The sequence below is a fragment of the Anabas testudineus genome, chromosome 13, assembly GCF_900324465.2.
Source record: "Anabas testudineus chromosome 13, fAnaTes1.2, whole genome shotgun sequence".
NCBI lineage: Eukaryota > Metazoa > Chordata > Actinopteri > Anabantiformes > Anabantidae > Anabas > Anabas testudineus.
The window spans coordinates 15,388,987-15,412,122 of NC_046622.1; the positions used below are offsets into that span (position 1 = coordinate 15,388,987).

Below are 23,136 nucleotides of genomic sequence, written 5' to 3' on the forward strand. Positions count from 1 at the left end.
CACACACACACAAAGAAAACCATGCAACTCAAAACAACAGTGAGACTAAAACAAACTAAGTGTGTATGTTAGAAAGAGGTAAAGATCAAGCCAAGTTGTGTGGTGTCAAGTGTCACATGAATTGTGAAGGTGTGAAGGTTTTCATTATCAACAACCTGCACTAACCAGGCTTGTTGGAAGCCTTATGATTTGGGTTCATCTGACACTTGATTAAAGACCACAGTAGCACTACAGTAAGTATTAAAAAAGATGAGGATGATCTTGTAAAATTTAATAACATTTTGATGTTTTAATATTTTGTATGGGTTTAGTGACTTAGCTTCTCTTGCTTTTGCTTATGTAGAAACTACAGGTGAGATTTTAGACCCCGAAGACATTGAATGTAGTCTTAACAGAAGCAGCTGACTGTATTCACTGGGTTCATCTGAACCTTGAGGAAAGCATTCATTCAGCAATGTATGCCTACCTACAGTCAGCATTAACTACATTAGTAAATTAAAAATTGTTAGCTTACATCTAAGTTGGTGGTCAGGGGCAAAATGTTGTCATAGGAGGGCCCTGTATGCCGTTTCACAGCAGTTTTAATGACACAGATGACCAGTGGAAGTTAGACGCTGCAAATGTCATGCAGGTCTTACGGCGGAAAGGTCGACGGGTGTCACCTTTTATTGACTAAAACATGTAAATGAATGTACATATGTAAATATGGGTGGGTATAGAGAAACAGACTGGCTTTTATTTTAACATACAGTATGTATGAGGTGACGTATTACATCTCCTGTATCGGTACAGTAAAGCCTACTGCACTGCACAAATAAGTGACATTTGTCATGCAGCAATCAACATTTGGTAAATACTGTCACACCCATTTATGTTAGCTGAATTGCTGGTAAAAAAAAAATCCACATCATACACACCACCTGTCCTCATTTGCTTGCATGATTTCTGTGTTTTTCTGTACTATTTCAAACTGTTATGATTTTCCACTCTTAAGATCCAGATGTTTGACACACAAATGCACACGTGTAATGCACATAGCCAGACTCCAGTTACGGAGGATTAGTTGTTGTTGCGATGCCTTGAAGTCATGTAGCTCAGTTGGCTCAGTTAATTTACATCCTCCATGTGTTTTAAAGAGTGATACAATAATCATAGCTTTTTTAATCTACTTTTTATTATTATTATGTTGTTGTTGTTATGAGGAATGTGACAACATGTCTGAAGGACTGGATATTTATTGGTTGGAACAGTTACACATTTTCATTTACTCTGTTTATTACTATTATTAGGATTATTAGCAAATATTTTTAATCTGAAGTGTTCTTGGTAGGAAGGAAAGATTAAAAAAGGGCATTCATCTCATCAACTTTGTAGATTACATTTATCATATTACATTTTTTTCTGACGTTTTTACTCTTGAAATAAAGAAAAGGCGTATTTTAAGTTCTGTCTTGTTTGTTCTTGTATATGGTATAGCATGACTTTGCATTTAATGTTGTTCGTGAATGTACGATTTATGGGTGAGTAATTGGTGTGTGTGTGAGAGAGAGAAAGAATTTCTGAAGCTGCTAGCAGAAGCACAGTAGCAATAACCCTCCTTGTTTGTTAGGCAGTATCCCCCTCTAGTGGTGATGCTGTAATAATTTTTTTTTAAAAAAAAAAAAAAAAGAACATAATATAAATCATCTGCAACCAATGTCAGTCAAATTAAGATATGTTGCTCAGCTGGACACATGAATTCCTACAAATATTTTCTCAAAATCTGTACATTTTTCTCCACGTCTACTTTTTAAACCAGGACATTCAAATCCAGCTTTAAAGCAGTAGTGTAGCCAGATACTGAACATGTCTACCCCTCATCGTCTGACATGTGGAAAGGTCAGCTGAGGAAAACCAATTTTTTCTTTTATAAAAATACAGACATCACATTCAGTGGTTGTCTGTAAGAAGGTCTTTAATATTTCAAGTCCAAAATTCACAATATGATTTAGAATCTGTTTATACTCATCAGTAATTCACAGTGACATTTCTAAATAAAGGTTACACATGAGTATGAGTCTTTCCTAGAAATGAACATTATTGAACATAATTATTGAACCAATGAAACAAACACTACATGTGGTCCTTGCTTAATAGACAACTGATGAAGATGCACAGACGATTAAAAACATGGTGTCACATCCAGCAGAATTATCCATCAGAAGCAAATATGGAGAGAGTTTCAGGCACTGAATCAGAGCCGAGTTGTCAAGCATTGACTCACACTTGTGGATTTTGATCCAAATGACTTGCTCTTATTTCTGAGGTTACTCCAGACGTCCTGCCCAGACAAAAAGTAAAGGATGGGGTCCACGCAACTGTTGAAGCTGGCCAAAGGTCGAGTCACCTTGTAGGCAATACTGGAGGCCTCTAGTAGTTTACAGCTGATCTGATGAACATATAAACATGTTACGCACTAATTGTCCGAAGTCATTAATTACTGTAAAAACAAGCGTTTGTCCTCACCTGTGCTGAATTGACACTTCTTATGTGTCTGAAAGCGTAGTAAAGAGTCCTCGTGAGGTGGAAAGGGAGGAAACAGACCATGAATGCTGCAAGCACAATGATGATCATCTTCACTGACTTCTGCTTGGATCGTTGAGATGCCAGGGTTCCCCTGCCCCCTTCTGAACCCCAGCTAGGCTCTAGAAGTTTCTGCACCATGAGGCCATAGCACACCATCACCACCGTGAAGGGCACGACAAACAGGAGAAATGACACAACCGAGCTGTACACCAGGAAGTCATCAAAAAGCTCTGGGCTGGTGGTGTCGTAGCAGATCCTACTGTTAGAGCCATCATCCCTGGCACATGAGATAACAGATTGCAGTTATTTAGGATTACTAAATGAAACTGCTGCCTTGTTTGGCACTGACCCACACACAGAGGTCATAAAAGGAAAGGAGATAAAGTGTAAATTTATCAGCTAACAAATTGTCGGTCATTGAAATGAGTCCCATTAAAGAAACCTAAGATAAGTGGTGTACCACGAAAATCAATAGTCCACAGTTTAACACAATTAGAGACACTTTCAATACGAGAAGAGGGTTCTTAAGTTGAGAGGGTTGTTAAGTAAGGGAGGAATGAAAAAGAAAGAAAGACAGAAAGAAAGAAAGGCAAAGACAGAGAAAGTTGTATCATTAAAATGACCTTGTTCTTGAGAAATAGAGGACAGGAGCCTGGCAGAATAAAACACAAGCCCACACAGCCACAGACACCAGCCTGGCACGACGACCACTGACCCAGTAGAGAGAACGGACTGGATGGCAGATGCCAACGAACCGATGAAGGCTGATACAGCACAGGAACAGAATGGAGCCTATCAGAGGGTGGTTAATGACAGTTGTTTAATATACTAAAAGAAAAGGGTTGGAATTAGTTACATGTTATCATTAAACTTATATGACAGATACCAGTGCATAAAGTAATTCAAATGTTTAAATTCATGCCATCATCAAACCAGATTATAAAGTTGTTAGAAATCACAAGAGTATTTATTTCACCAGAGAATAACATTTTGTGCATGTAACATCGTATTATAATTAAGGGTATTAAAGTACACTGTGTTGTACAGTATGTCAGATATAATTTATAAGGTAATATTACAGTATATCCCTATATGTTGCACTGGGTCACCTGGAGTCATATATCATGTTGTATCATAATGTCTTCTTATTGTGCATCATAGTGTATAATATAATACATTATCATTTCAGTATATGTTAATACATAATAAAAATACATAATGCTACAGTGTTGTTGTATATGTGTCATGTTGTATATCAAACTCAGTGCTTTGTGTATTGTGTGAGTCTGTGCTATGTCAGAACTGTACCGTATAAGTTGGCATAGAACAGGAAGCGTATAATCTTGCATAATGGTTCACTGAAGGGCCAGTCATTCTCATCTGCATAGTAGTAGATGAGGAAGGGCAGGGTGAAGAGGTAGAGTGTATCGCACATCGTCAGGTTAAACATGTAGATTGTGGAGGGCTTCCAGCGCTTTGTGCGGAAGACAATCAGATACAAAGCTGTGAAGTTCAGCGCCAGGCCGATCACAAACACCAGGGTATAGCTGACAGGAAGGAGGATATATTTAAAGTCTTCATTAAATTTACAAAAGTAGGCACTGGCGTTGGTTTGGTAGGTGTTGTTGTCGAAGGCGGCCATCTTGGTTGTACCACCTGTGGAAAAAAGAAAAACAAGGTTTCAGGAGGAGATATATAACATCACAATTTTTCTAATATCACACAGAGTGGAGACTCAAGCTATACTGGCTGAATATGGTGCAGCATTACATTACAGTATAAAAAGATATAACATCCAGAATCAAAAGAAGAATAAAGTCAAATGAAACGTTTCTGCTTCCATTACAGCAACAAACGAGGTTGGACAAAGATGTTCAAATGTTTACTGTTTACATGTATAGCCCAAGCCCTCTGCACATCCCTAGTGGGGACACAGGGCATGGGTATAACAATGAAAAACTAAAACCAACATAATGTAAATTACATTTGAAGATTCCCTCATTCATAAGTGATGCCATACCTGAACATAAATGCCTAACCCATTGTAATTTTGCAACCAAATTTACATAACCCAGCTTATTTCCTGAGTCATCGCATTTAAAGTAAATCATTTTAATGCAGACGTCTTTTTGTCTGTCAGTGCTCGCTGTTTAGAAGAACTAGCTCCCTCCCTGTGTTTGGAAAGGCTAAGATTATTTCACAGGCACTGTTTATTGACTTTTATGACTAAGGAATAAACATACACTCAGTTGCTAAAGACACAGCTACTAAGCATTAGCTGTATTATTAAGTTTATTTTAAAATATACTGATAAACATAACCTGTCATGCTTTGAAAGATTTGAGGTTTTGATACATATTGACAACATATTGAATCTGAAGTACACATTTGTCTACTAACTTGTTGCTTTTATTCTTTCCTCCTGGTGCAGAAAAAAAACAAAAAAAACCCACAGAATTAATTCTGGCACTTTCTGAGTCTTCCAAACCCTCATGGCTTTGAGAGGGAGAGGGACAAGCAGAGAAATAACTTTTTAATTCAAACCAGACCCTGTACAAACATTTCTTTCTGTTTTTGCTCACTGGCATACATGCTGCATTGTTGTCTTAGTACAGTACATTTTTTCTCTTCCTGTCTGCAGATAATCCCCAGTACAAATCAGACGTGTAACAAAACAGAAATATCGCCTTCATAACGTCACAAATTTGACCGTACATCTAAAACCTACTTGGGTGTTGACTTAAAAACTGAACTTTCCCTTGCCTGCTCTGTCCAGCCTGTTTTTTCTCTTCTAAACTGCTGTTGGTTAAATTTAATAGGTAACTAAGTTGAGACAGAGAACCCCCTAACGTAGCCCCCTAAATTTTCCTGTGTGGATGCCATACCAAGAGTGAGCATGCTATGAACCCAGTCCTCAGCCATTCACTCAAACATGACAAAAAAAACAACTACTCACTGTATGAATGCTGTCACCTCTCATAGACTGTCCTGTGTTGACCATCCTGTGTTATATATTCTCATTCTTACAAGGAGACAGTTTATAGTGTGCTCCTGAGCGTGCTGAAGGCTGAATGCATACCTAAGATACTTGTGTGAGTGAAAGAAGCGGTGGAGGTGTGTGCATGTTTGACGAGCTGCAGCCTGTATACAGTGTGTGAGTAACTTGGCCTGGGGCTCTTAAGTTCACTATAGCCCTTTTATATCCAAACCCAGCTTTACTGTGTAAAACTGACCCTCCTTTAAGTCGTGCCTGCCTATTTACACAGAACTGAAAGTCAGACATGGGCTAGGATAAGACTGTTGACACCTTAAACTGTCCATTTATTAGTTAATAAGTTTAGTAAGCTCATAAAGACATTATTTTACACTTAGAAAAATATGTTATTATTAAATTCCATAGCGACTTATATTGTAAGTATAACCTCATAGGTCATAATCATCAACTATGTAGTGAAGTACTGTATGCTATATTTTATTGTACAAATGTCTTGCCTCAATAGAGAATAAACAAATAAGACATTTCACATTAAATATATCATACAAATCATACAGCAAAATCGTAAGAGAAATCAAAAACCAAAGGTGTTCTGGCTGGATCCTAAAAAAAAATACAATGTTATCCAAGAATGACTGAGTTTTTCCCCTGGGCTACTTGCAGAAAATGATGTGTTAAGAGATTAATCTGGTTCCTGAGTGCAGGTCTGTACATGTGTTTAAATGTGCCTGTTTGAATATAAGAGTTATACAAAAAGTAAAAGTGAGAAAGACTTCTCCGTTGTCTTACCTGCAGCAGAAAGTCGTTTATTCGTTTTATTAATGATTACAAAGCTCTTATGTAAAATATTTGCCCTTCTAGATTTTTTTCTTTTTGAAAAGCTTCCTGTGAGTAATGCATTTCAACCCAGTTGTTTTTGTCACCTTGAAACTTGTCAAGCATAAACCAATCTACTGTAGTTTGGCTTTAATGGCACCAGCAGTGTGAGCATGCACACCTGCATTTTTTTCCATAAGTAACAAGTAAGTTGTAAAGTTTGGGGAATTTAAATTTCCATGTAACACAGTTTACCACAGTAACTCTGCAGTTGACTCCTAAATATACAGCATGCGTATGGATGTATGCATGCATACATGCACAGTATCTAGTATGCTATTGCTGGGATGTGTTTCATATTCACAGTCCCTGGTTAATGTTAGACTGTGAATAACCACACCTAGAGCACAACACATCTAAGCTGCACACATGCCTGTAGGTAGGCTACTCTATCAAACCAGCTGCTGCTTGTGCCAACTCGTTACAAGGGGTTTTATATGAGCAGCCTCATAGTTTCCAAACCCATCCTTCCTGTTTTACCATGTGTACTCCCTGATAACCCCAAGACCTTTGTAGAGCAGCCCAATGATAAAACAGCACATATAATACATAAATCAGATTAGAGGCAAATATTACTCTTTTACCAGTTTTTAATTGATGTTTGCTATCACAGTTTCATTTGTTTGTTTCCTTTACTCTTCTATTTCTATTTTTTCGCTCATCTCCCCGATCGATTTTTCCTCGATCGACTGCGGCTTCTTGTTGCTATGCAGGTCTGCGGGACGCAGCCTCCCGTCACTGAGCAGCTCGGACTAACCCTGATGCTTGGGCGGACGTATAGTCCCATTTTTAAGTTGTCCTCCTTCTTTTGTGCCCCCGTATTCTTCTTCACCGATGTGACCGGGGAGAAAAGTCCGAACAAAACCGCGTCTCTATCTCCCGATGTTTTGGACTCGGGCTCACACCGGGTGCCGTCCCGACCTTTGCCGCTTCGTGGAGCCGTTGAGCTGACTTGCAGACGGGCTTCCCCGTCAACATCACCCCCATCGCTTCCCTCTGCCTTTTCTTCTCCGCCTGTCTGATCCCCTGCTCCACAACACTGTACAGTACACACTAGTCCTCTAGTAGAGGCAGCAGCCAACACAAGTGTGTTCAGTCCGTCCTCGCAGCTCCAGTTTCTGCTCTGTATAAAGTAGCCGTCTATCATCAATCATGGCCGCCGGAGTACAAATCTAACTCTCGTCTTCCCTCCCTGTCGTCTGGAAGGGAGGATTTCTGTTTGAGGAACCACAATATTAGCCCCACACTCATTTGGATTTCCTCTTGGAATTACAATACATCTCACAAGGGAAATACCATTCATGTCAAGACTCCAAAATGCAGCCGCCGCCGAGGAAGGTGAGTGATTTCCAGGGTCCGTTATGTTTGAGCTGGGCTGTGCAGACAATGACAGATAACTAACAGTGTAGTAACCTCACATGGGGTTATTGTGTTTTTACTGCCCACGCTAAAAGGCGTCCGAGGGATTAAAAATGACAAGAGGAGAGCCTTGCTAGCCCACATTAGCAGCGTCCTGCTAGCTAGGTTAGTAAGTAACCTAGTGACATGAATATTCAGCCGCGTAACGTTACCGTCAAATCACGTTAGCAAGAAAACGCTAGGTGGGCTAACAGGAGACGGTTTGTATAAATCACCACAACATGTTAATTATGATGCTGTGGCTGTCCTGAATAGTAGACTTAACTTTAAATAAAAAATATGTTACAAAAAAAGAAAAATCAATTTGCACGCTAACTTAAGCCATATTAACATCATCGCTGGTAGTTACAGTGACCAACCAATTCAAAAAACATCATTTAGCATCATATGGGTTATAGCTAAGTCATGTGCTGAGCTATTTCTGCCAGTTTCCATATGATGAAATTGCGACAGCATAACAAAAGCGGTCGTTTCTCCACGCTGTCATGCAGCTCGTCTCAAGGGGAAGACCTTCAGTCAGTGCAGGGTCATGGCGTTTTAAACGCTGTGCTGACACAAGCTGCAGACACATACATGCAGTGCCAGGTTTTGTTTAGTGGTTATGTATAGATGGATCTCCAGCGTGTGTGTGTGTGTGTGTGTGTGTGTGCATGAAGATGTGTGGATGTTACTGGTCTACTGGGTGTCTGACTGTGTGTGTGTGTGTGTGTTGTCCTGAAATAGATGCATGGGAGCCAATTACCCTGCTGTGAACCTCTGCACAGATTCCTTTTAATTACCACATCTCTCCCCCCCCCCCCCTCACACACACACACACACACACACAATGTGCCATTTACAGTATGTGCCGGGTAGTCTACATGCCATATCATGTCTGCAAAACACATAGACACACTTGAATGTGTCCTTCTGTCATAAAAGTTGTGGAGGCCAGTGTGGTTCTTTGTTCCACCGTGTGTGATCAAGTGCTCCATTATGGTCACGTTAATTTTGTAAGATCTCATTTGTCACCTGTCGGTGTCTCTCCCCAATCCAGTTTATGGGGAAAATACATCCAGATTTGATCAAATACTGATGCGTTGCCCACTCTGCCAGTGTGGCTGGGGCAGTAAAATGAACCCACAACCCCATCGCCGGGGTTTTATCAGCATTTGGCTGTTGAATGGAAACCATTTCTCTCAGTGTGACACATACAGCCCCTTAAGTGTTTTGTGTCGGTGTTTCAGCACATCTGCTTACAGACTCTGTAAATCACATCGTGTTTTTTATTCATGTTGTTTCTCTGTAAACCACATCGCCAGTGACACATAAGGAGGATGACACAAAACACTTGCATAGACTCAAGAACACACGCCACATTCCTTGCAATGTTAGCTTAACCTAGCTGCTGCGTCGTCTATCCCTATCTCACCTGAGATCTTATCTCCTAGCGTGAGCCTTAATACGCTGATTTTTGCTGAATTTGCCTCATTCGTAACATCTTTGCATCCAATCTTCAGTTTGTTCTTTTAGCTTTCAGTCTCTTTCAACTTCTTCATCTCACTGACTGTTTCTGTCCTACCTGCCCTGCCTATGCTTCTTCTCTCACTTTGTTTGCTCGTGTCTCCTCTTCCTTCGCCCTTCTGCTTCTCTCCATCTCTACTTTTTGTAGGTTTGGACGGGGAAATGATGTGAAGTCACTTTGCTTTGATAGTGTAATAACCCACTCTGCCCTTATCTTAAAAGGCACCGAACATGAAAGAAAGGAGGTCTGCATGTGTCTTGGTGTGTGTGTGTGTGTGTGTGTGTGTGCGCGCGCCAGCGTTATGTCATGTTATGGTGTTGATTGTTTGTCTAGAACAGTCATGAATTTGCCCACTGTTACTCTAGTGAATAGCCTGTGGAATTCACCCCACAATACACAATGACCTTCAACAGTGACTCTGTGTGTGTTGGCAGGAGGTGTGTGTGTGCTTGTTTGTGTGCATGCATGCATATTAAGGGTTGCTGTTTTTGCACAAGACAGTGGGGAAGAGTGCAGGTTGTAGCCCCTGGTCTGACCACCCAAATTAATATCTATATGAGGTGATAGGATTTGCATCTCTTTCTGTCTGTTTATAGATGCTGGTATGGACTGTTAAAGTGTCTTCAGTCACCTCTCACTGCAAAAAGCCTCCTCCAGACTCCCCAAAAGCCTGACAAAACCCTGACTCTGATTGTTACATTGATGGATTACTGATGGGTGTGTGTGTGTGTGTGTGTGTGTATGTGTTCCCTTCAGGTGATTCTAGAGCTGCGCAAACTCAAAATAGATGACAGGTGATTGAGAGATGGATGGATTGATGGGGGTTAAATTGTGTGTGTGTGTGTGTGTGTGTGTGTGTGTGTGTGTGTGTGTGTGTGTGTGTGTGTGTGTGTGTGTGTGTGTGTGTGTGTGTGTGTGTGTGTGTGTGTTTGGAGGCCAGAGTGACTCAGGAGCTGAATTTTCTGATAGTGTGAAGATAAAGTACATTCACGTCGTTGTAGCCAGTTTTGCACAGTCCACCCATACAGCTCTTTAGAACATCAATCATCAATTGTGATAAATTAGTCCATGTTCATGAGGCCTAAATGGCAAATATTTGTTGATTATAGATGCTCAGATTTGAGGATTCACTAGGTTTCTGTGCTGCATTTCACTTTAAATTAAATATCATTGTCTTATGTCTTATGGACTCTTGATGAAACAAGACAGTTGAAGAAGTTTTTTTTTTTCATTTTATATACTATAGTAATATAATTACAAGGAAGTATTTGTTAAGCTATTGGATAATGTGTTTTCTATTTGTCATATTGGAGTATTTCTTAAAATGCACTTTACTTGATGTGTGTCTTTTTGTTGTCTTCTAGGTCAAAGTGACACAGGAGCTGAAAAACACACACATGGAGCAGATGACAAGACTGCACTTTAAACATCAGACTGAATGTGACCTGCTGGAAGACATGAGGTATGAATATGTCTCTGTGTTGACGACATCCTGTTTTCATCTTTGGCAAAAGTAGAGAGGAATACAGCCAGTAACTGTCAGATGATGTGAAATCTAGTCATAGTCTGACTGTGACGCACACACGGACGCAGCCATGAATAAAACGAAAGAAGGAAACACTTAATGAATGAGGGAGGAGTGGCATGACAGAAATCAAGAGGAAGGCAGGATTGTCATAGTCCAGTTTTTTTAAGGACGACAAAGGGTTGGGAAAATGACCAAGGAATTTCCTGCTGCCCTCTTCCTGTTCTCTGACTCACTTTTTTAATCTCTCTTCCTTCTTTTCCAAATTTCAGTCCATATCTCTATCTGTTATCTTTTTCCGTCTCCCTAAGTTACTTTTTTTTTTTTTTTTTTTGTTGCACTGACTAGCTATTTTTCCATATCTCTCTTTTTCATTTTGGCTCAGCTCTGTTTACTCATGACATGCGTGAATCTGGCAGCTTTCCCTTACAGATTTGGCAACGGGAGGAAACCCTGGTTCCTTTACACGCTCTCATTTTCTGTGTTGACTAAGCATTGATTATTTATGACAGCAAACGCTCTAATGTTCTCTGCTTCTCAGCTTCCATCCCCGTCTTTCTCTCTGTTTCTCATTTTCACAGTTTTTCTACCTCTTGTCTCTGTGAGACTACTCTCGTTTTTCTTTTCTGTCTTTTCCCCCTCTCACTCTAAGGGGCAGCTGCAGCTGTTTGTGAACAGATTGCCTTGTTGGTGCTGAGTTTTGGAGAGTGAGCAAGGCCCTGGTCTAACTTGTGGGAGAAAGAGAGAACCACTAAAGCATATAAAACCACAGTGCATTAGTACTTTGAGTCAGTTCGGTATTGAAGCTACATGCCACCGGTTAAACATGTTCAAATTGGCTTTGTCATCGTCACGGTTGAAAGACCCTGCCTGCAGTGTTTTCTTAGTGTGTTTCTTTAGCCTTTAATGTTTTGTAATTATTTTTGATGACACATTTTCATGGTGGTAAAATCGGGAACAGCAGGGTAGTGCAGTGATTAGGGAGACCGCCTTTTGATTAGAAGGCCTAGACTCAAGCCCCTGCAGCAGCAAGCTTCTGCTTAGTCAATGTGTCCTTGAGCAAGGCCCTGCTTCTTCGTCTTTGGGAAAAGTAGCATCTCATTTGATAGATCAGATGGGTTAGGGATATGTGACATTTACCGCAGAAGCAAGATGGCCGTTCGTACTGTTACTGCTGCGTCACTTCCGCTTTGCCCCTAAATATGACATGCAATGCAGCATTCCCTATTTGGTAACATGGCAGGCGGCATGATGGATGACAACACAGAGGAGTTTGAACTTCTAAAATCAACATGGCAACACAACAAAACTTTTAAAGCACCTTAAACAAAAACACCCAAAAGAATATGCTGACAGTCAAACAATGAGAGGACCCCATGTGAGTGCGTCAGCCACAACTACAAGGCCAGTGGCTACAAAGCCAAAACAAACAACTTCAGTGATGGCATTTGAGAAAGGCACTAATAGGTAATAATAATAATAATAATATTCAATGTCCTATGGGACAACTACCTACCAACTGAGCCGCTGTTGCCCCACTGTAACAGTGATGTTAATGATTTCTATGAAAACTGGGAGATGAGGCTTTCAAAATACTGCTCAATACATTACAGTATCAATATCTCTTTTGAGGTTGTTAAATGGTTTGTGGGAAATTGTTTTATGACTTTCAGAAATAGCCTGATACTTTACTGACACCTCAAGCTATAGCTCTCATAACAAATGTGTCCCCAACTGGCCTTACCGTATTGTCGCAGCAGTGATTTTAACAGGAAGAATCCATATACACAGTTAAAATGCAGAGCAGCTACCTGCAGTGCCTGCGAACTGAACGGGATACAGAATGACTAAAGGTTCATAGGCTAGATCCTCAGCATTCGCAGTAATGCTAATTAATGTACATTGTCACTTTATGAACACACTTTTGATTAATCTGGACTAAAATTATACCTGAAATTATTTATGTGACTCACTTGGCTAGACCTTTACTAAGATGCTACTGAAGTGTTATGACAGCTTCAGTTACTTTTTTTAAAATAGCTAAACACTACAGGACAAGGAAAGTGTGACTATATAATGCAACACATACACGGTGTACAGGCACATATTTTCCTGCGTAAAGCCTACAGTAGATTTTAACTCTTAAATCCCAAAAGCTGCTCTAAAGTTATTTACCCTAATTAATCCACAGGCTGGCTTTAATCAAAGCACACATGCACTTTTACACTCGCACTTAAACAACTTCCTAGCTGTAATGCATTTAGCTTGTATTTTAACCAAACTGTAAAAGATGAAGATAAAAGGCAAATAATTAAAGGGAGAAAGACAAAAAGAAAGAAAGAAAAAAGAGAGAAAGGGCAGTGTCTTTAATCCTCTGGGACTACGTTTTAGCTGGACTTGTCTTAGAGAAGATAAGAGAAAGAGAGAGAGAGAGGAGAAAACGATGAGAGTTGATGGACTCAGGGAGTCAACTTGGTGTCCTCAATCCAACTAAATCCCCCATACCCTTATGTTTGCTGCAGCAGCTCTACACACAAACACCCACACACCATCCACTGCTGACCACAAGAAATACATGTATATTCTGAATAGGCAACTCAGCTGTATCAGTTAAGTATTGTAATTCTCATATCCTGGTTTTATCTGAAGATTAGAATAATTTTATGAAAACAAAAGCAAACTGTAGCTGCCTAGAGTAGACCAGATTGAACTGGACCCACGCCTGTGTGTTCTGCTGCACATTTGCATAGAACAAATGAAAATTGTGTTTCTCTCCAATTTATTGACCAAATCCTAGGAATTATCAGCAGATATCATTAAAACATAATGGGCCTTCATGCTGAGTAGCTAGATGAGCCTCCCCAATTTGAACCCCGAAAGCTATCTCAGTTCTCATTAATGCTTTTCTCCGCAGCCTCCATAATTGAACAAGAGGGGGGGGGGGGCAGAAAATCAAGAACTCTTTGAAAAAAAAAAAGAACCAAATTAGCACTGTTTCACACCCTGCTAATATAATTAGGCGACGTCTGTATTTGGTAAAATGACAGGACAGAAAACCTCTATTACTTGAAATCACAAGACAACCTAAGTAATAAAGTAATACCAGGAGACATGACACTGTTCTTTTTCTCACATGAACTGTTATTTTATTTTTTGAGAGGCAAATATTTTTAAATATGTGTCACATCCTGAGCAGAACTGAGAGACACCATTTTTCCCAAGGACTTACTGTAGCTACACAGCGCCTGTCTCATGCCTTGTCATGTTTATGAGCTTGTCATTGTGCGTTGCCGCTGGGCTCACAAGCATGAAGCAATAAGATAAAGCTGACCCCATCTGTTTGGGATAACGTCTGTAATACTTAGAGGTATTTATTACATTAGTTCTGTTTTTCACTTGTCATCTATGTACCTCTGCAGCATTTCAGGATTTGTAGAATAGAAAACATTATGCTCAATTAACTTTAGTCTATGTCAGAAAAATGACAACAGGTCCAATTCCCTCTCATTAATTAACTGTGGCAGTGCACTAAGCAGTCACTCAGTGTAGAGGTTTTTATTCTGTGACGGATTCAAGTGTTTTAAGTCATTCAGTATCAAAGTGTGACAAAATGACATGCACCAATGTAGAGTTCTCTTTGAAATCTCTTTTCCGGTAATGTACTGAGATGTTATGGCCACATTCACTCAGTTAGAAATAGTTTATGATATACTGTACCTTCATCAACTCTGATAATGTTGATACTGAAATTCTGTTTCCATCTCCATTTGAAAATCAAAACTCAAAGACACATGATTGGTTATAGCAGAGCACCTGTGACTTAGATAGGCGTCTGGTGTTGACCAGAGTACGTAATCTTGTCACTACAGTTTATTTTTAATGTTTTTTCTCTTCATCTTGAGCCTGAATGAGTATCTGACCATAATGAGCTTGTACAGTTACAGCATATGTGAAAAAATCAGGACGTGTTCCTGCACAACGTAGAAGGTGAACCATTGGGTTGGCTATTGTTTTTTGGGTTTTCCCGGGCTTTAGTTTAGCAAATTTGTGTGAGAAGAGGAATATTGGGATGGATTTGTATGCATAAAGCCAGAGCCTTCAAATATGTTGTATCCTTTAATTAAATAAACCATTTTTGTCCAAAAGCCTGCTCTGTCCTGCACTGAAAAAACTGCAGAGTGTGCTCTGTTATTTCTTGTGGTGATCATGCTGTGCAAAAACAAGACCACCCTCCACCTCCGCCTCTTTCTGTGACTCATGTTGCTTATTCTGTTGTCACTGATCTCACTCTGTGTCCTGTAAACCATTGATCTCAGCTGTTTTCCCACGCTTGATTATTGCCTCTATGCTTTTCAACCCCTTCGCCCTTCTTGTCCTCAACATTTGCATACACATGCACACATGCAGGTCTTTCATTACTTATGAGGACACTCATTGTCTTTATCCATTGCAGAGCACCTTACCCTAACCAAGACCTTCGTATCTACATGCCTATCCCCAACTCGCACCTTAACTTGAACACTAACTCTTAACTTAAACCCAAAACCTAAATGTCCTCACATGCACACACCCACAGATAAATACAGTGTTAGTGTCCCCTATGACAAACTTACAGTACTGTATATCTACTCAGACACATACTCATCTACAAGTCTAGGCAATGTTTTCTCTGTTCCTATTTCACATACAGCTGATAATGACAGTGCTTGTTGACTCATGCAACACACATGGAGGGGGGTGGGGTAAGAGTAGCGGAAAAACAGAGTGCAGAAAGCCAAAGAAGGAGGGATAAGTCTGCAGAATGGAGACACAAATATATAGGTGCAGAGAGGGTATGGAGAGATTTTAAGTAAAAATAGAAATAGACTGAATGCAGAACAAATGAAGAGAAAGAGGAAATCAAATGTAAGGATTACAAATGCACAAGCACACATCCTATCCTAATGGATTTGTAATTACGATGACATGATCAAGCACTCTAATGATATTTAAAAATAAATAAATAGCTCAATAACCACCCACCTGAAAGAGGTACTCTGTTTATTTTTGTTCTCTCTTAAGAATAACATGGTGCCATACAAACATATGTACTGGGTGTGAATTATTTCTAGCTGGTAATTGGGTGTCCATGCTTACGTATGAGATCTTTGTTGCGGTGTATCTATGGTAGCATGAAAAGCCTAGACATGCCTAAGGATCCCAGTGAGGAGGGAAGTTTCTCAGTGTGTGTCTGTGTTAACTTGACTCTATATATTCCAGAGGACATTACTAGTGCTAATACATTACAGTACTAAAATATCAAAGCAGAAAATTGCATATTTATATACTCGTATGACTGCCACGACAAGTCGCAGCTACTGACACTTTGTCTGCTCATTTCAGCTATTGTGACATACCTGAATTCTGAGTCAATTATAGACAGACCTCTCAATAAACAGCTGTTGGCCACATCATATTTATGTATATAAAAAATATATAAAAATTACTCTCAAAGTAAAATAATGTCTTTAATATTCTTTTTGCAATTTATAAAAATTCTAAAACTGAGGCCTCATTTACAAATGTATTAATACCTTTAATTTAGTACTTTGGAGAACCCCCATCGCAGCAATTATATCTTCAGATTTTCTTGGCTAAGTCTCTGAAAGCTTTACATACTGGGATATGGGCATGGTTCAGTGTTGTCTTGGCTGTATGTTATTGTCATGATCAAAGGTGAATCTTTACCTGTGTCTTCGGCCACATACATCCATCCTTCCCCCAACTCTAATCAGTCTCCATGTCACTTCTGCAAAGATTCCACCACTTTAATGATTTAGAAACATGTATTGGTTTTCACCAGACATTTTGACTTCTGCGCAAAGGTAGAGGCAGAAGGCAGAGAAAGTTTTTCTTCATGTTCCCCAAGACCTCCCCGTGGATGAGTTTCACTAAATGTAGCTTTCAGCTTGTAACACTATCATAGAGGCCTGATTGATGGAGTGCTGCTGAGATGATCATCTTTCTGGCAGCTCTGTACAGCTTTGCAGAGTACTTGCAAAGCACTAGTTAGAGTCTCTTTCTCTCTCTCTCTCTCTATCTATATATATCTATATATATATATGTGTGTATGTGTGTGTGTGTGTGTGTGTGTGTGTGCTGTAGACTGAAAACAGTTGGGTTTGAAGCCTGGAAAAGCTTCACAAAAGAATAATGCAAAAGTTTTGTGATGTCAGTCACAGACTTGATGCAGTTATTGCAAACATATGATTTACATAAATATTAAGTGTTATTCACTTTAATCTATTTTAAATCTATCTGTTCCAACACAAGAAAACTAAAGTAGTCTATATACTGTGTGTTAGTATATATTCAAGACTTTACCTGGAACCTTTTTCTGTATATGTTTATTCTGCCTTAGGAATCCCACTTTGTCGTACAAACATGAATAATAGGTGGTAGATATTTCTAGCATGTAATTGAGTATTTAAGTTTAGGTATGATGCCTCTACCACAGTGTAACCGTGCCAGTTTGAAAAGCCCAGACATGTTCAATAATCGCAGTGAGGATGTGTGTTTGCTGGTGTGTGTCTGTAGACTTGACTTTGATGTTCTAGAGGCCATTAGCAGTACAAAAGTATTATATTCTCATATGTGCTGTGTGTTTATGTTTTGTTGACATAACTAGAAAAGTTGTTGAAAGCTATAGAGATAAAAAAAAAAAGAATTACTTAATTATATTTCAACACTTTACAGATTGTTTTGCCTTACGTCATTGCCACAGCCAACTGTAGTATGTCTGTATTGTGACTCAGTCACAGATAGTTTTATTTTGTATCCCACTGTACAGATTTCTTTAATTGAAATCAAATCTCTAGAAAAAAGCCATTAACCGCACTTGCTACACTTCAGCAAGTGCTGTAACATAGTTGGTTAAAGTGCCTGAAGTTTAACTGAGGACATCCTCAGTTAACAACATGCCAACATGCTTACTACTGTTAGCACTGGAGTATCTGCCATGTTTTGTAGCACTAAGAACAGAGGGCTCGGTTGTCATCACTGTGAAGGTTAGGAGGTTGATTACAGCTGCGCTAACTACAGTATAGGTTCAGGTAGATAAGTTAAATAAAGCTGCTTAGTTAAGTTGAGTGATATATTATGGCCATTCACAGCAAATAGATGCACCATTAATGTCTGCCCTCTAAAATCACTTGCTGGAATGCCTCGGCCACTGTTATGTGGTATGTGTGCATTCATGAGATTTAATGTTTGCAAAGGTTTCTTCAGTCTGAGCTTTCCCAAAATGTCGCAGTGAGGGATTTTTTTTTCTCTTAGAGCATTAAAACTAGAGCCTATCCCACCTAATGGTAATCACTGATTCCATTAAAGACTGGTACAGAGTGTACTGAACCTTAAATGGGGAATTACATCTCTGCCAGTATTACATTTCATAGAGTTAACTACTTCTGCAGAGGTGTTGGCTGCTTTGACTTAGTACTTAAAGGATGCATCTAGTAAGCAGGAGGTCTTGGGTTTGAATCCCAGCAGTGCCTTTGTTATAGTCGATTTGAAATTTCTAGGCCTCCTCCTCTGTTGAGAGCTGCAAATAGACTATATTTGACTGTGCTTAGTAGCTGACTTTTCTGTGTTGTGCCATGCATTTGTTTAACAGTTGTATTTGAAAGACAACTATCACACCTTTGAGGACAACAATGTCCACATTCTGGATACAGAACGCCAGTGGTTTGAACGGGCATAAAGAAGGCCATATATGTCAAATTGAACGGAGAAGGCTACAGCATGACTTAGGAGATACTTGGAATGCAGTTGTTTTACCCTGCAGCTGCTCCAGCTTAGTTAGTTTTAATAGTCAGTGAAGAGATAGTCCCTCATTTCATATCCCAGCAGTGCCTGTTCACCTGACGGGCAAAATGCTGAATTTAGAAAAGCGTTACTTGTCTTTTTCTCTAGCTGCATACATCAGTATATTTCTCTTCACAAGAATATGTATAATCACAATGAATGACCTTTATTTATCCCCAGGATGGGAATACAAATGCAGCACATCTCAGGAACACAGCTATGACTTAGGAATAATGCTGTAAGTATTTTTAGAACTAATCATCAGTCCCAGTATTTGCTTAAGGTCTGTCATCATTTATCGAAACACGTTATCGTGCTTATCAGGTACAGATGGGGCAAAGCCAAACTGCTCATTAGTCCTAGTAGTTGGACTACCATACCAGTAGTAGTTGGCATACCATTTTTTTGTTTGGTTGTGGACATTGGAGACTTTCTAAAGTTTTTATAGCTGAGACATGATCTACTGTATTGAAAAAGGGTGCTGTGGATTGGCTTATACATTTTGAAATGGTGTCTAATTTTTTATTTGCACACAAGAGGCTCCATACATAGCTGCAGAGCTCTGCTTGTCAAGGCCTTGTTTTGCAGCACGCTAATGCTGACACGAAGAATAAAAACAGCTGTCACCGCCAGTCTAGTTTACTTTGCCTTTTAACAGTAAGAAGAAAAAGAGCTTTAACACCCTGAGACAGTTTCATCTCTGGGATTTTCACAGACACACAAACATCTGCGATCAAGTGTCAAGTTGCAGATTGCAGTGACTTGTTTTCCTATGACAGATCACATAAATCATATAAAATCATTCCAATGTGCATTAAGTCTGATGTTAATCTAAGGAAATTGAACAATCAACTTGTGTGCTAGTTACATCATGCGTAGATTTATTTTTGGAAGAAGTCATCATAGAAATTGTAAGCAATACTTTCCCGCATTGTTTCTCCTGTTCAGTAGAAAAGAGCTGTTTGCTTTGTAGGTGACTTTCAAAACAGCTGCCCCGTGTGAGGCTCGAACTCACGACCTTCAGATTATGAGACTGACGCGCTGCCTACTGCGCCAACGAGGCCTGTGAGATGCTTAAAGAACACATAGAGACCCAGTACTGAAGGGTGGGGGGTGGACGTGTCTGTGATGGGGAGTGTGTGTTATATTCATGTGCTCTGGCCTTTTCTAGCAGAAGATCATTGACGGTTGGACAGTTTTGTATGTGTCTGTGCAGAGGGTAAAAGACAGGTTCAGTCATTTTAAACTCTGCATGCCTTTTTAAAAAAATCCTTACATCCAGAAATCTAAAGAGTCGGTTTAGAAAACAAGCAGAACAGAGCAGTGTTAACACAAACGATGCCTTGGGAAACATTTGACAAAAAGCACTGCCCTATTTGTTTGGGCTGTAATTAGCATAGAAAGAATTGGCTGTAATTATGCTGTCTGCACTTGAGGTAAGTGTTGTGTTCCTTTCTAAGTCTTCCCCCCACTGTTTCCTTTTGTTGCTTGAATGTAGCTGTTAAGTTCCCTCACACAGTCTGTTGTATGGAGTTTATTTTAAACAGCGCTGGTCTGGGGAGTTGAAGTAACAATAAAATGTACTGCAGTACTGTCAGATGAATATTTATGGTAGGTAAAGATAAGATATCAATATTTAGTCCTAGTGTGTACCCTTGAGTTGACCAGTCCCAGGGCGCTGTGGCTTAGTTGGTTAAAGCGCCTGTCTAGTAAACAGGAGATCCTGGGTTCGAATCCCAGCAGTGCCTTTTTGTCACTTAACCCCTCTGTACTTGCATCACTCTAGCTAGTTTTGTTCCTGTTGTTTTGGTTTGATTGAGTACTGCATATTTACTATATATTTAATTGACATCTTTCAAAACAACCTAGTAAATGAGATCCTTAGCTCTCAATAGACTTATCAATGTTTCCTGAGTTATCTGCATCTGGAATTGGATTTGTGTTAACACTATATAACTGGTTGGCACCTTAATCTCGTTGTACGATGTTGCAATGACAACAAAGTTTATCTTATCTCTTATCTTATAAATACATTGAATTGAATTGACTTTAAATAGTTACTGTCCAGTTTATGTCAAATTATACTGGTACAGTGTGGGCACCGTGTGGCCTAATCTTCAGTATACCTTCTGTTTGTTTACATGGCCAGTAAATTTATTTGTGTAATTCTATACTTAATATATTGTTTTTTATTCTGCACATTACGGGACTGTGATAAGACGCTTTCATTGACTCTGCCTGGAGGATGTTGTATGATGTTAGGAGGGTAATGCCAATGGCAAAGTTTGTAATTAATGCATTTTGTGGGTCTGAACTGGGGAAAATTATTTTTGTCATGCAATAAAAAAAAAATGACACAACGGACCACTGTTACTCTTTAATATGTACAAAGTACACTTTAATGTGTGTTTCACTGCAGACACCTCTGTCTCTCTCTGCAGGAGCTACAGTCTGAAGAAGGGTCAGCTTGAGAGGGACTATGCACAGGTAAGACTGGCTCTATATGGAGTCCCATGATTATATGAGTATCCAGTTAAAATCTGAAATTACTGCAAAATGTGGATGAGAGAAAGGCTGGTAAATCCCATTTTTCTCTGAATAACTTCTCAATTTTATGCATGTTGCAAGGCAGCTCCAAGTTTTACATTTTAAACTATGCTGCTGTGTAAACACATTTTGATAATGGAAGTTGAAAATATGAACACAAAAATAGGTTGGTTTACATTTTAGGTTGAAGTTTTTCACACGTGAGGTATGGAAAACTCTTTGTATATTAGTAACTCCTTACCTAGCTCTGCCTTAATTGGGTGCACTGTGGTCATACTCATACAAGCCCTGCTGTGTTCATAATGATGCTCTCTTACATTGTAGTGGGCGCTGTGGACGTCTATAGCAGCACACAGACTACTGTAGAAGAAGAAAACAGTTGCTCCTCATGAGCATTCAAGAAAAACGTTTTTGAAGTAGAACTGATTATTTGCAGAAAACCTTGGAACAACTTCATGCATTTGGAACACCTTCTATGCAGAGAGCTGTTCTAAGCTAATTTGTTCAGTTTGTGTTAGGTCACTGTAAAAGATGCTATGAATCTATTATACTAATTCAGATTTCTCACATCATACACTTTTATACATTTTGGTAGTTTAATGCTCATCCAATAACTGCCTTTTTCTCATTAACACATTAAATTATTTTAATAGTTGTGATGAAGCCTTATATCATATAGATAATCATCAAACATAAAATAACATCATTGAACCATATGCAACTGTTTGTAGCTGTAATTAGTGCTTCATCAGTCGGAAAATGAGAACATATGTTTAATTAACTTAAGCAGTTAAAGTAGGATGTTAAGATATTGAATGAGATGTTATAGGGAGCTACATACTAGAATCCAGCCAGCTGGTTCAGGAGCCTTCTAAAATGACACCTACCACTTTCATTCCCACATTCAACACATTTGATTTCACCTACTGTGTACCTGTTTTATTTTTCACCTATATTTTAGTATTTAGTATTTCTTTCTCCATCAGTCTAGCTTTTTTTAAGCTTTCTTTTTCGGATTTTCAATTGATTGAAAAGCTGCACGAATCTCAGTTAGCTCAATTTCAGTCTATACTATGTCTCATTTTTGCCACCAGCCATTCTGCTGGGCAGGATTTCAATCTTAGACTCACAAACTAACACATGTTCTGGTTCGTTTGTCCAGTTGCAGTCTCATTTCTAAGAGTTTAAAGCCTTGTGGACCTAACAGAGCTTCAGCTCAAAACCTACTCCAGCAACAACAGCTCTTGGAAAGATTTCTAATTGTTACTTTATGCACTTTTCTTACATTTCCTGTAAAAACAAACAACAAAATAATCTATAAGAAAGGTTCAGAATTATTGATAATGAAAATAATTGTATGTTGTACATCTAAATATATTTGTTTATATTTTACAGGCAATCAAATTATTCCCATTGAGTTAAGATGCTTTAAAAATTATTTAATGCCAACGGGCTGTCTCATCAGCTATATTATCAGTATTCATACTTGAAGAAAGATATTTGCAAGTGTTATGTGTCTAAGCACGGTGGGCAAGAAGGACTGCTTCCTTACCATGAAATCATTTTCAGCCATAAGGCAGCAACTTTGTAGCAAGCTGCAGATTTGTCAGGACACACAAAACCAAAATACATTTCCCAGTAGAAGGCTGCATCAGCACACTGCTCCTAAAGCATTACTTGACTAATGTCTAAGTAGAAACCAAGAACAGCTTGCTGCCGACAGTGTGAAAGACTGTCTGAGTTCTATTGTATTTTGACACTTCAATTTTAAGCTCACTTCATCTACACAAAACACACTGAGAAAAACACTTATCTGTCAAATTCTTCTGTAGCTTAATGAAAAATATTCCAGTACCTTCACCC

The 23,136-nt window shown here is 39.2% G+C and overlaps 2 protein-coding genes and 2 non-coding genes across 7 annotated transcripts in view; 2 read left to right on the top strand and 2 right to left on the bottom strand.

Moving 5' to 3' along the window:
• Positions 1-134: 134 nt before the first annotated feature.
• The window catches only part of p2ry2.1 (purinergic receptor P2Y2, tandem duplicate 1), a 35,449-nt gene continuing 12,447 nt past the window's right edge, over positions 135-23,136 (bottom strand). The window contains exons 1-6 of one of the 4 annotated variants that reach the window (XM_026367093.1): positions 5,522-5,689; positions 3,874-4,221; positions 3,189-3,357; positions 2,506-2,842; positions 2,264-2,428; positions 135-1,634 (exon numbers count right to left, since the gene is read on the bottom strand). In XM_026367093.1, the coding sequence (XP_026222878.1) occupies positions 1,623-1,634; positions 2,264-2,428; positions 2,506-2,842; positions 3,189-3,357; positions 3,874-4,207 (1,017 nt within the window). In that variant the 5' untranslated portion in view covers positions 4,208-4,221; positions 5,522-5,689 and the 3' untranslated portion in view covers positions 135-1,622. Of the gene's footprint in view, positions 1,635-1,944; positions 2,429-2,505; positions 2,843-3,188; positions 3,358-3,873; positions 4,222-5,521; positions 5,690-7,020; positions 7,086-23,136 lie in introns of those variants that run through there. The other 3 variants (XM_026367078.1, XM_026367068.1, XM_026367085.1) reach the window with 3 other exon arrangements.
• LOC113166854 (F-BAR and double SH3 domains protein 2) overlaps positions 7,489-23,136 on the top strand; it is a 48,345-nt gene continuing 32,697 nt past the window's right edge. Inside the window, exons 1-3 of the mRNA XM_026367035.1 lie at positions 7,489-7,774; positions 10,724-10,821; positions 21,168-21,213. Of these exons, the coding sequence (XP_026222820.1) occupies positions 7,754-7,774; positions 10,724-10,821; positions 21,168-21,213 (165 nt within the window). The 5' untranslated portion in view covers positions 7,489-7,753. The remainder of the gene's footprint in view (positions 7,775-10,723; positions 10,822-21,167; positions 21,214-23,136) is intronic.
• On the bottom strand, positions 19,717-19,789 carry trnam-cau. The gene has a single exon. It is a non-coding gene; the product is annotated as a tRNA-Met (tRNA).
• trnat-agu lies at positions 20,401-20,474 on the top strand. Its single transcript has one exon. It is a non-coding gene; the product is annotated as a tRNA-Thr (tRNA).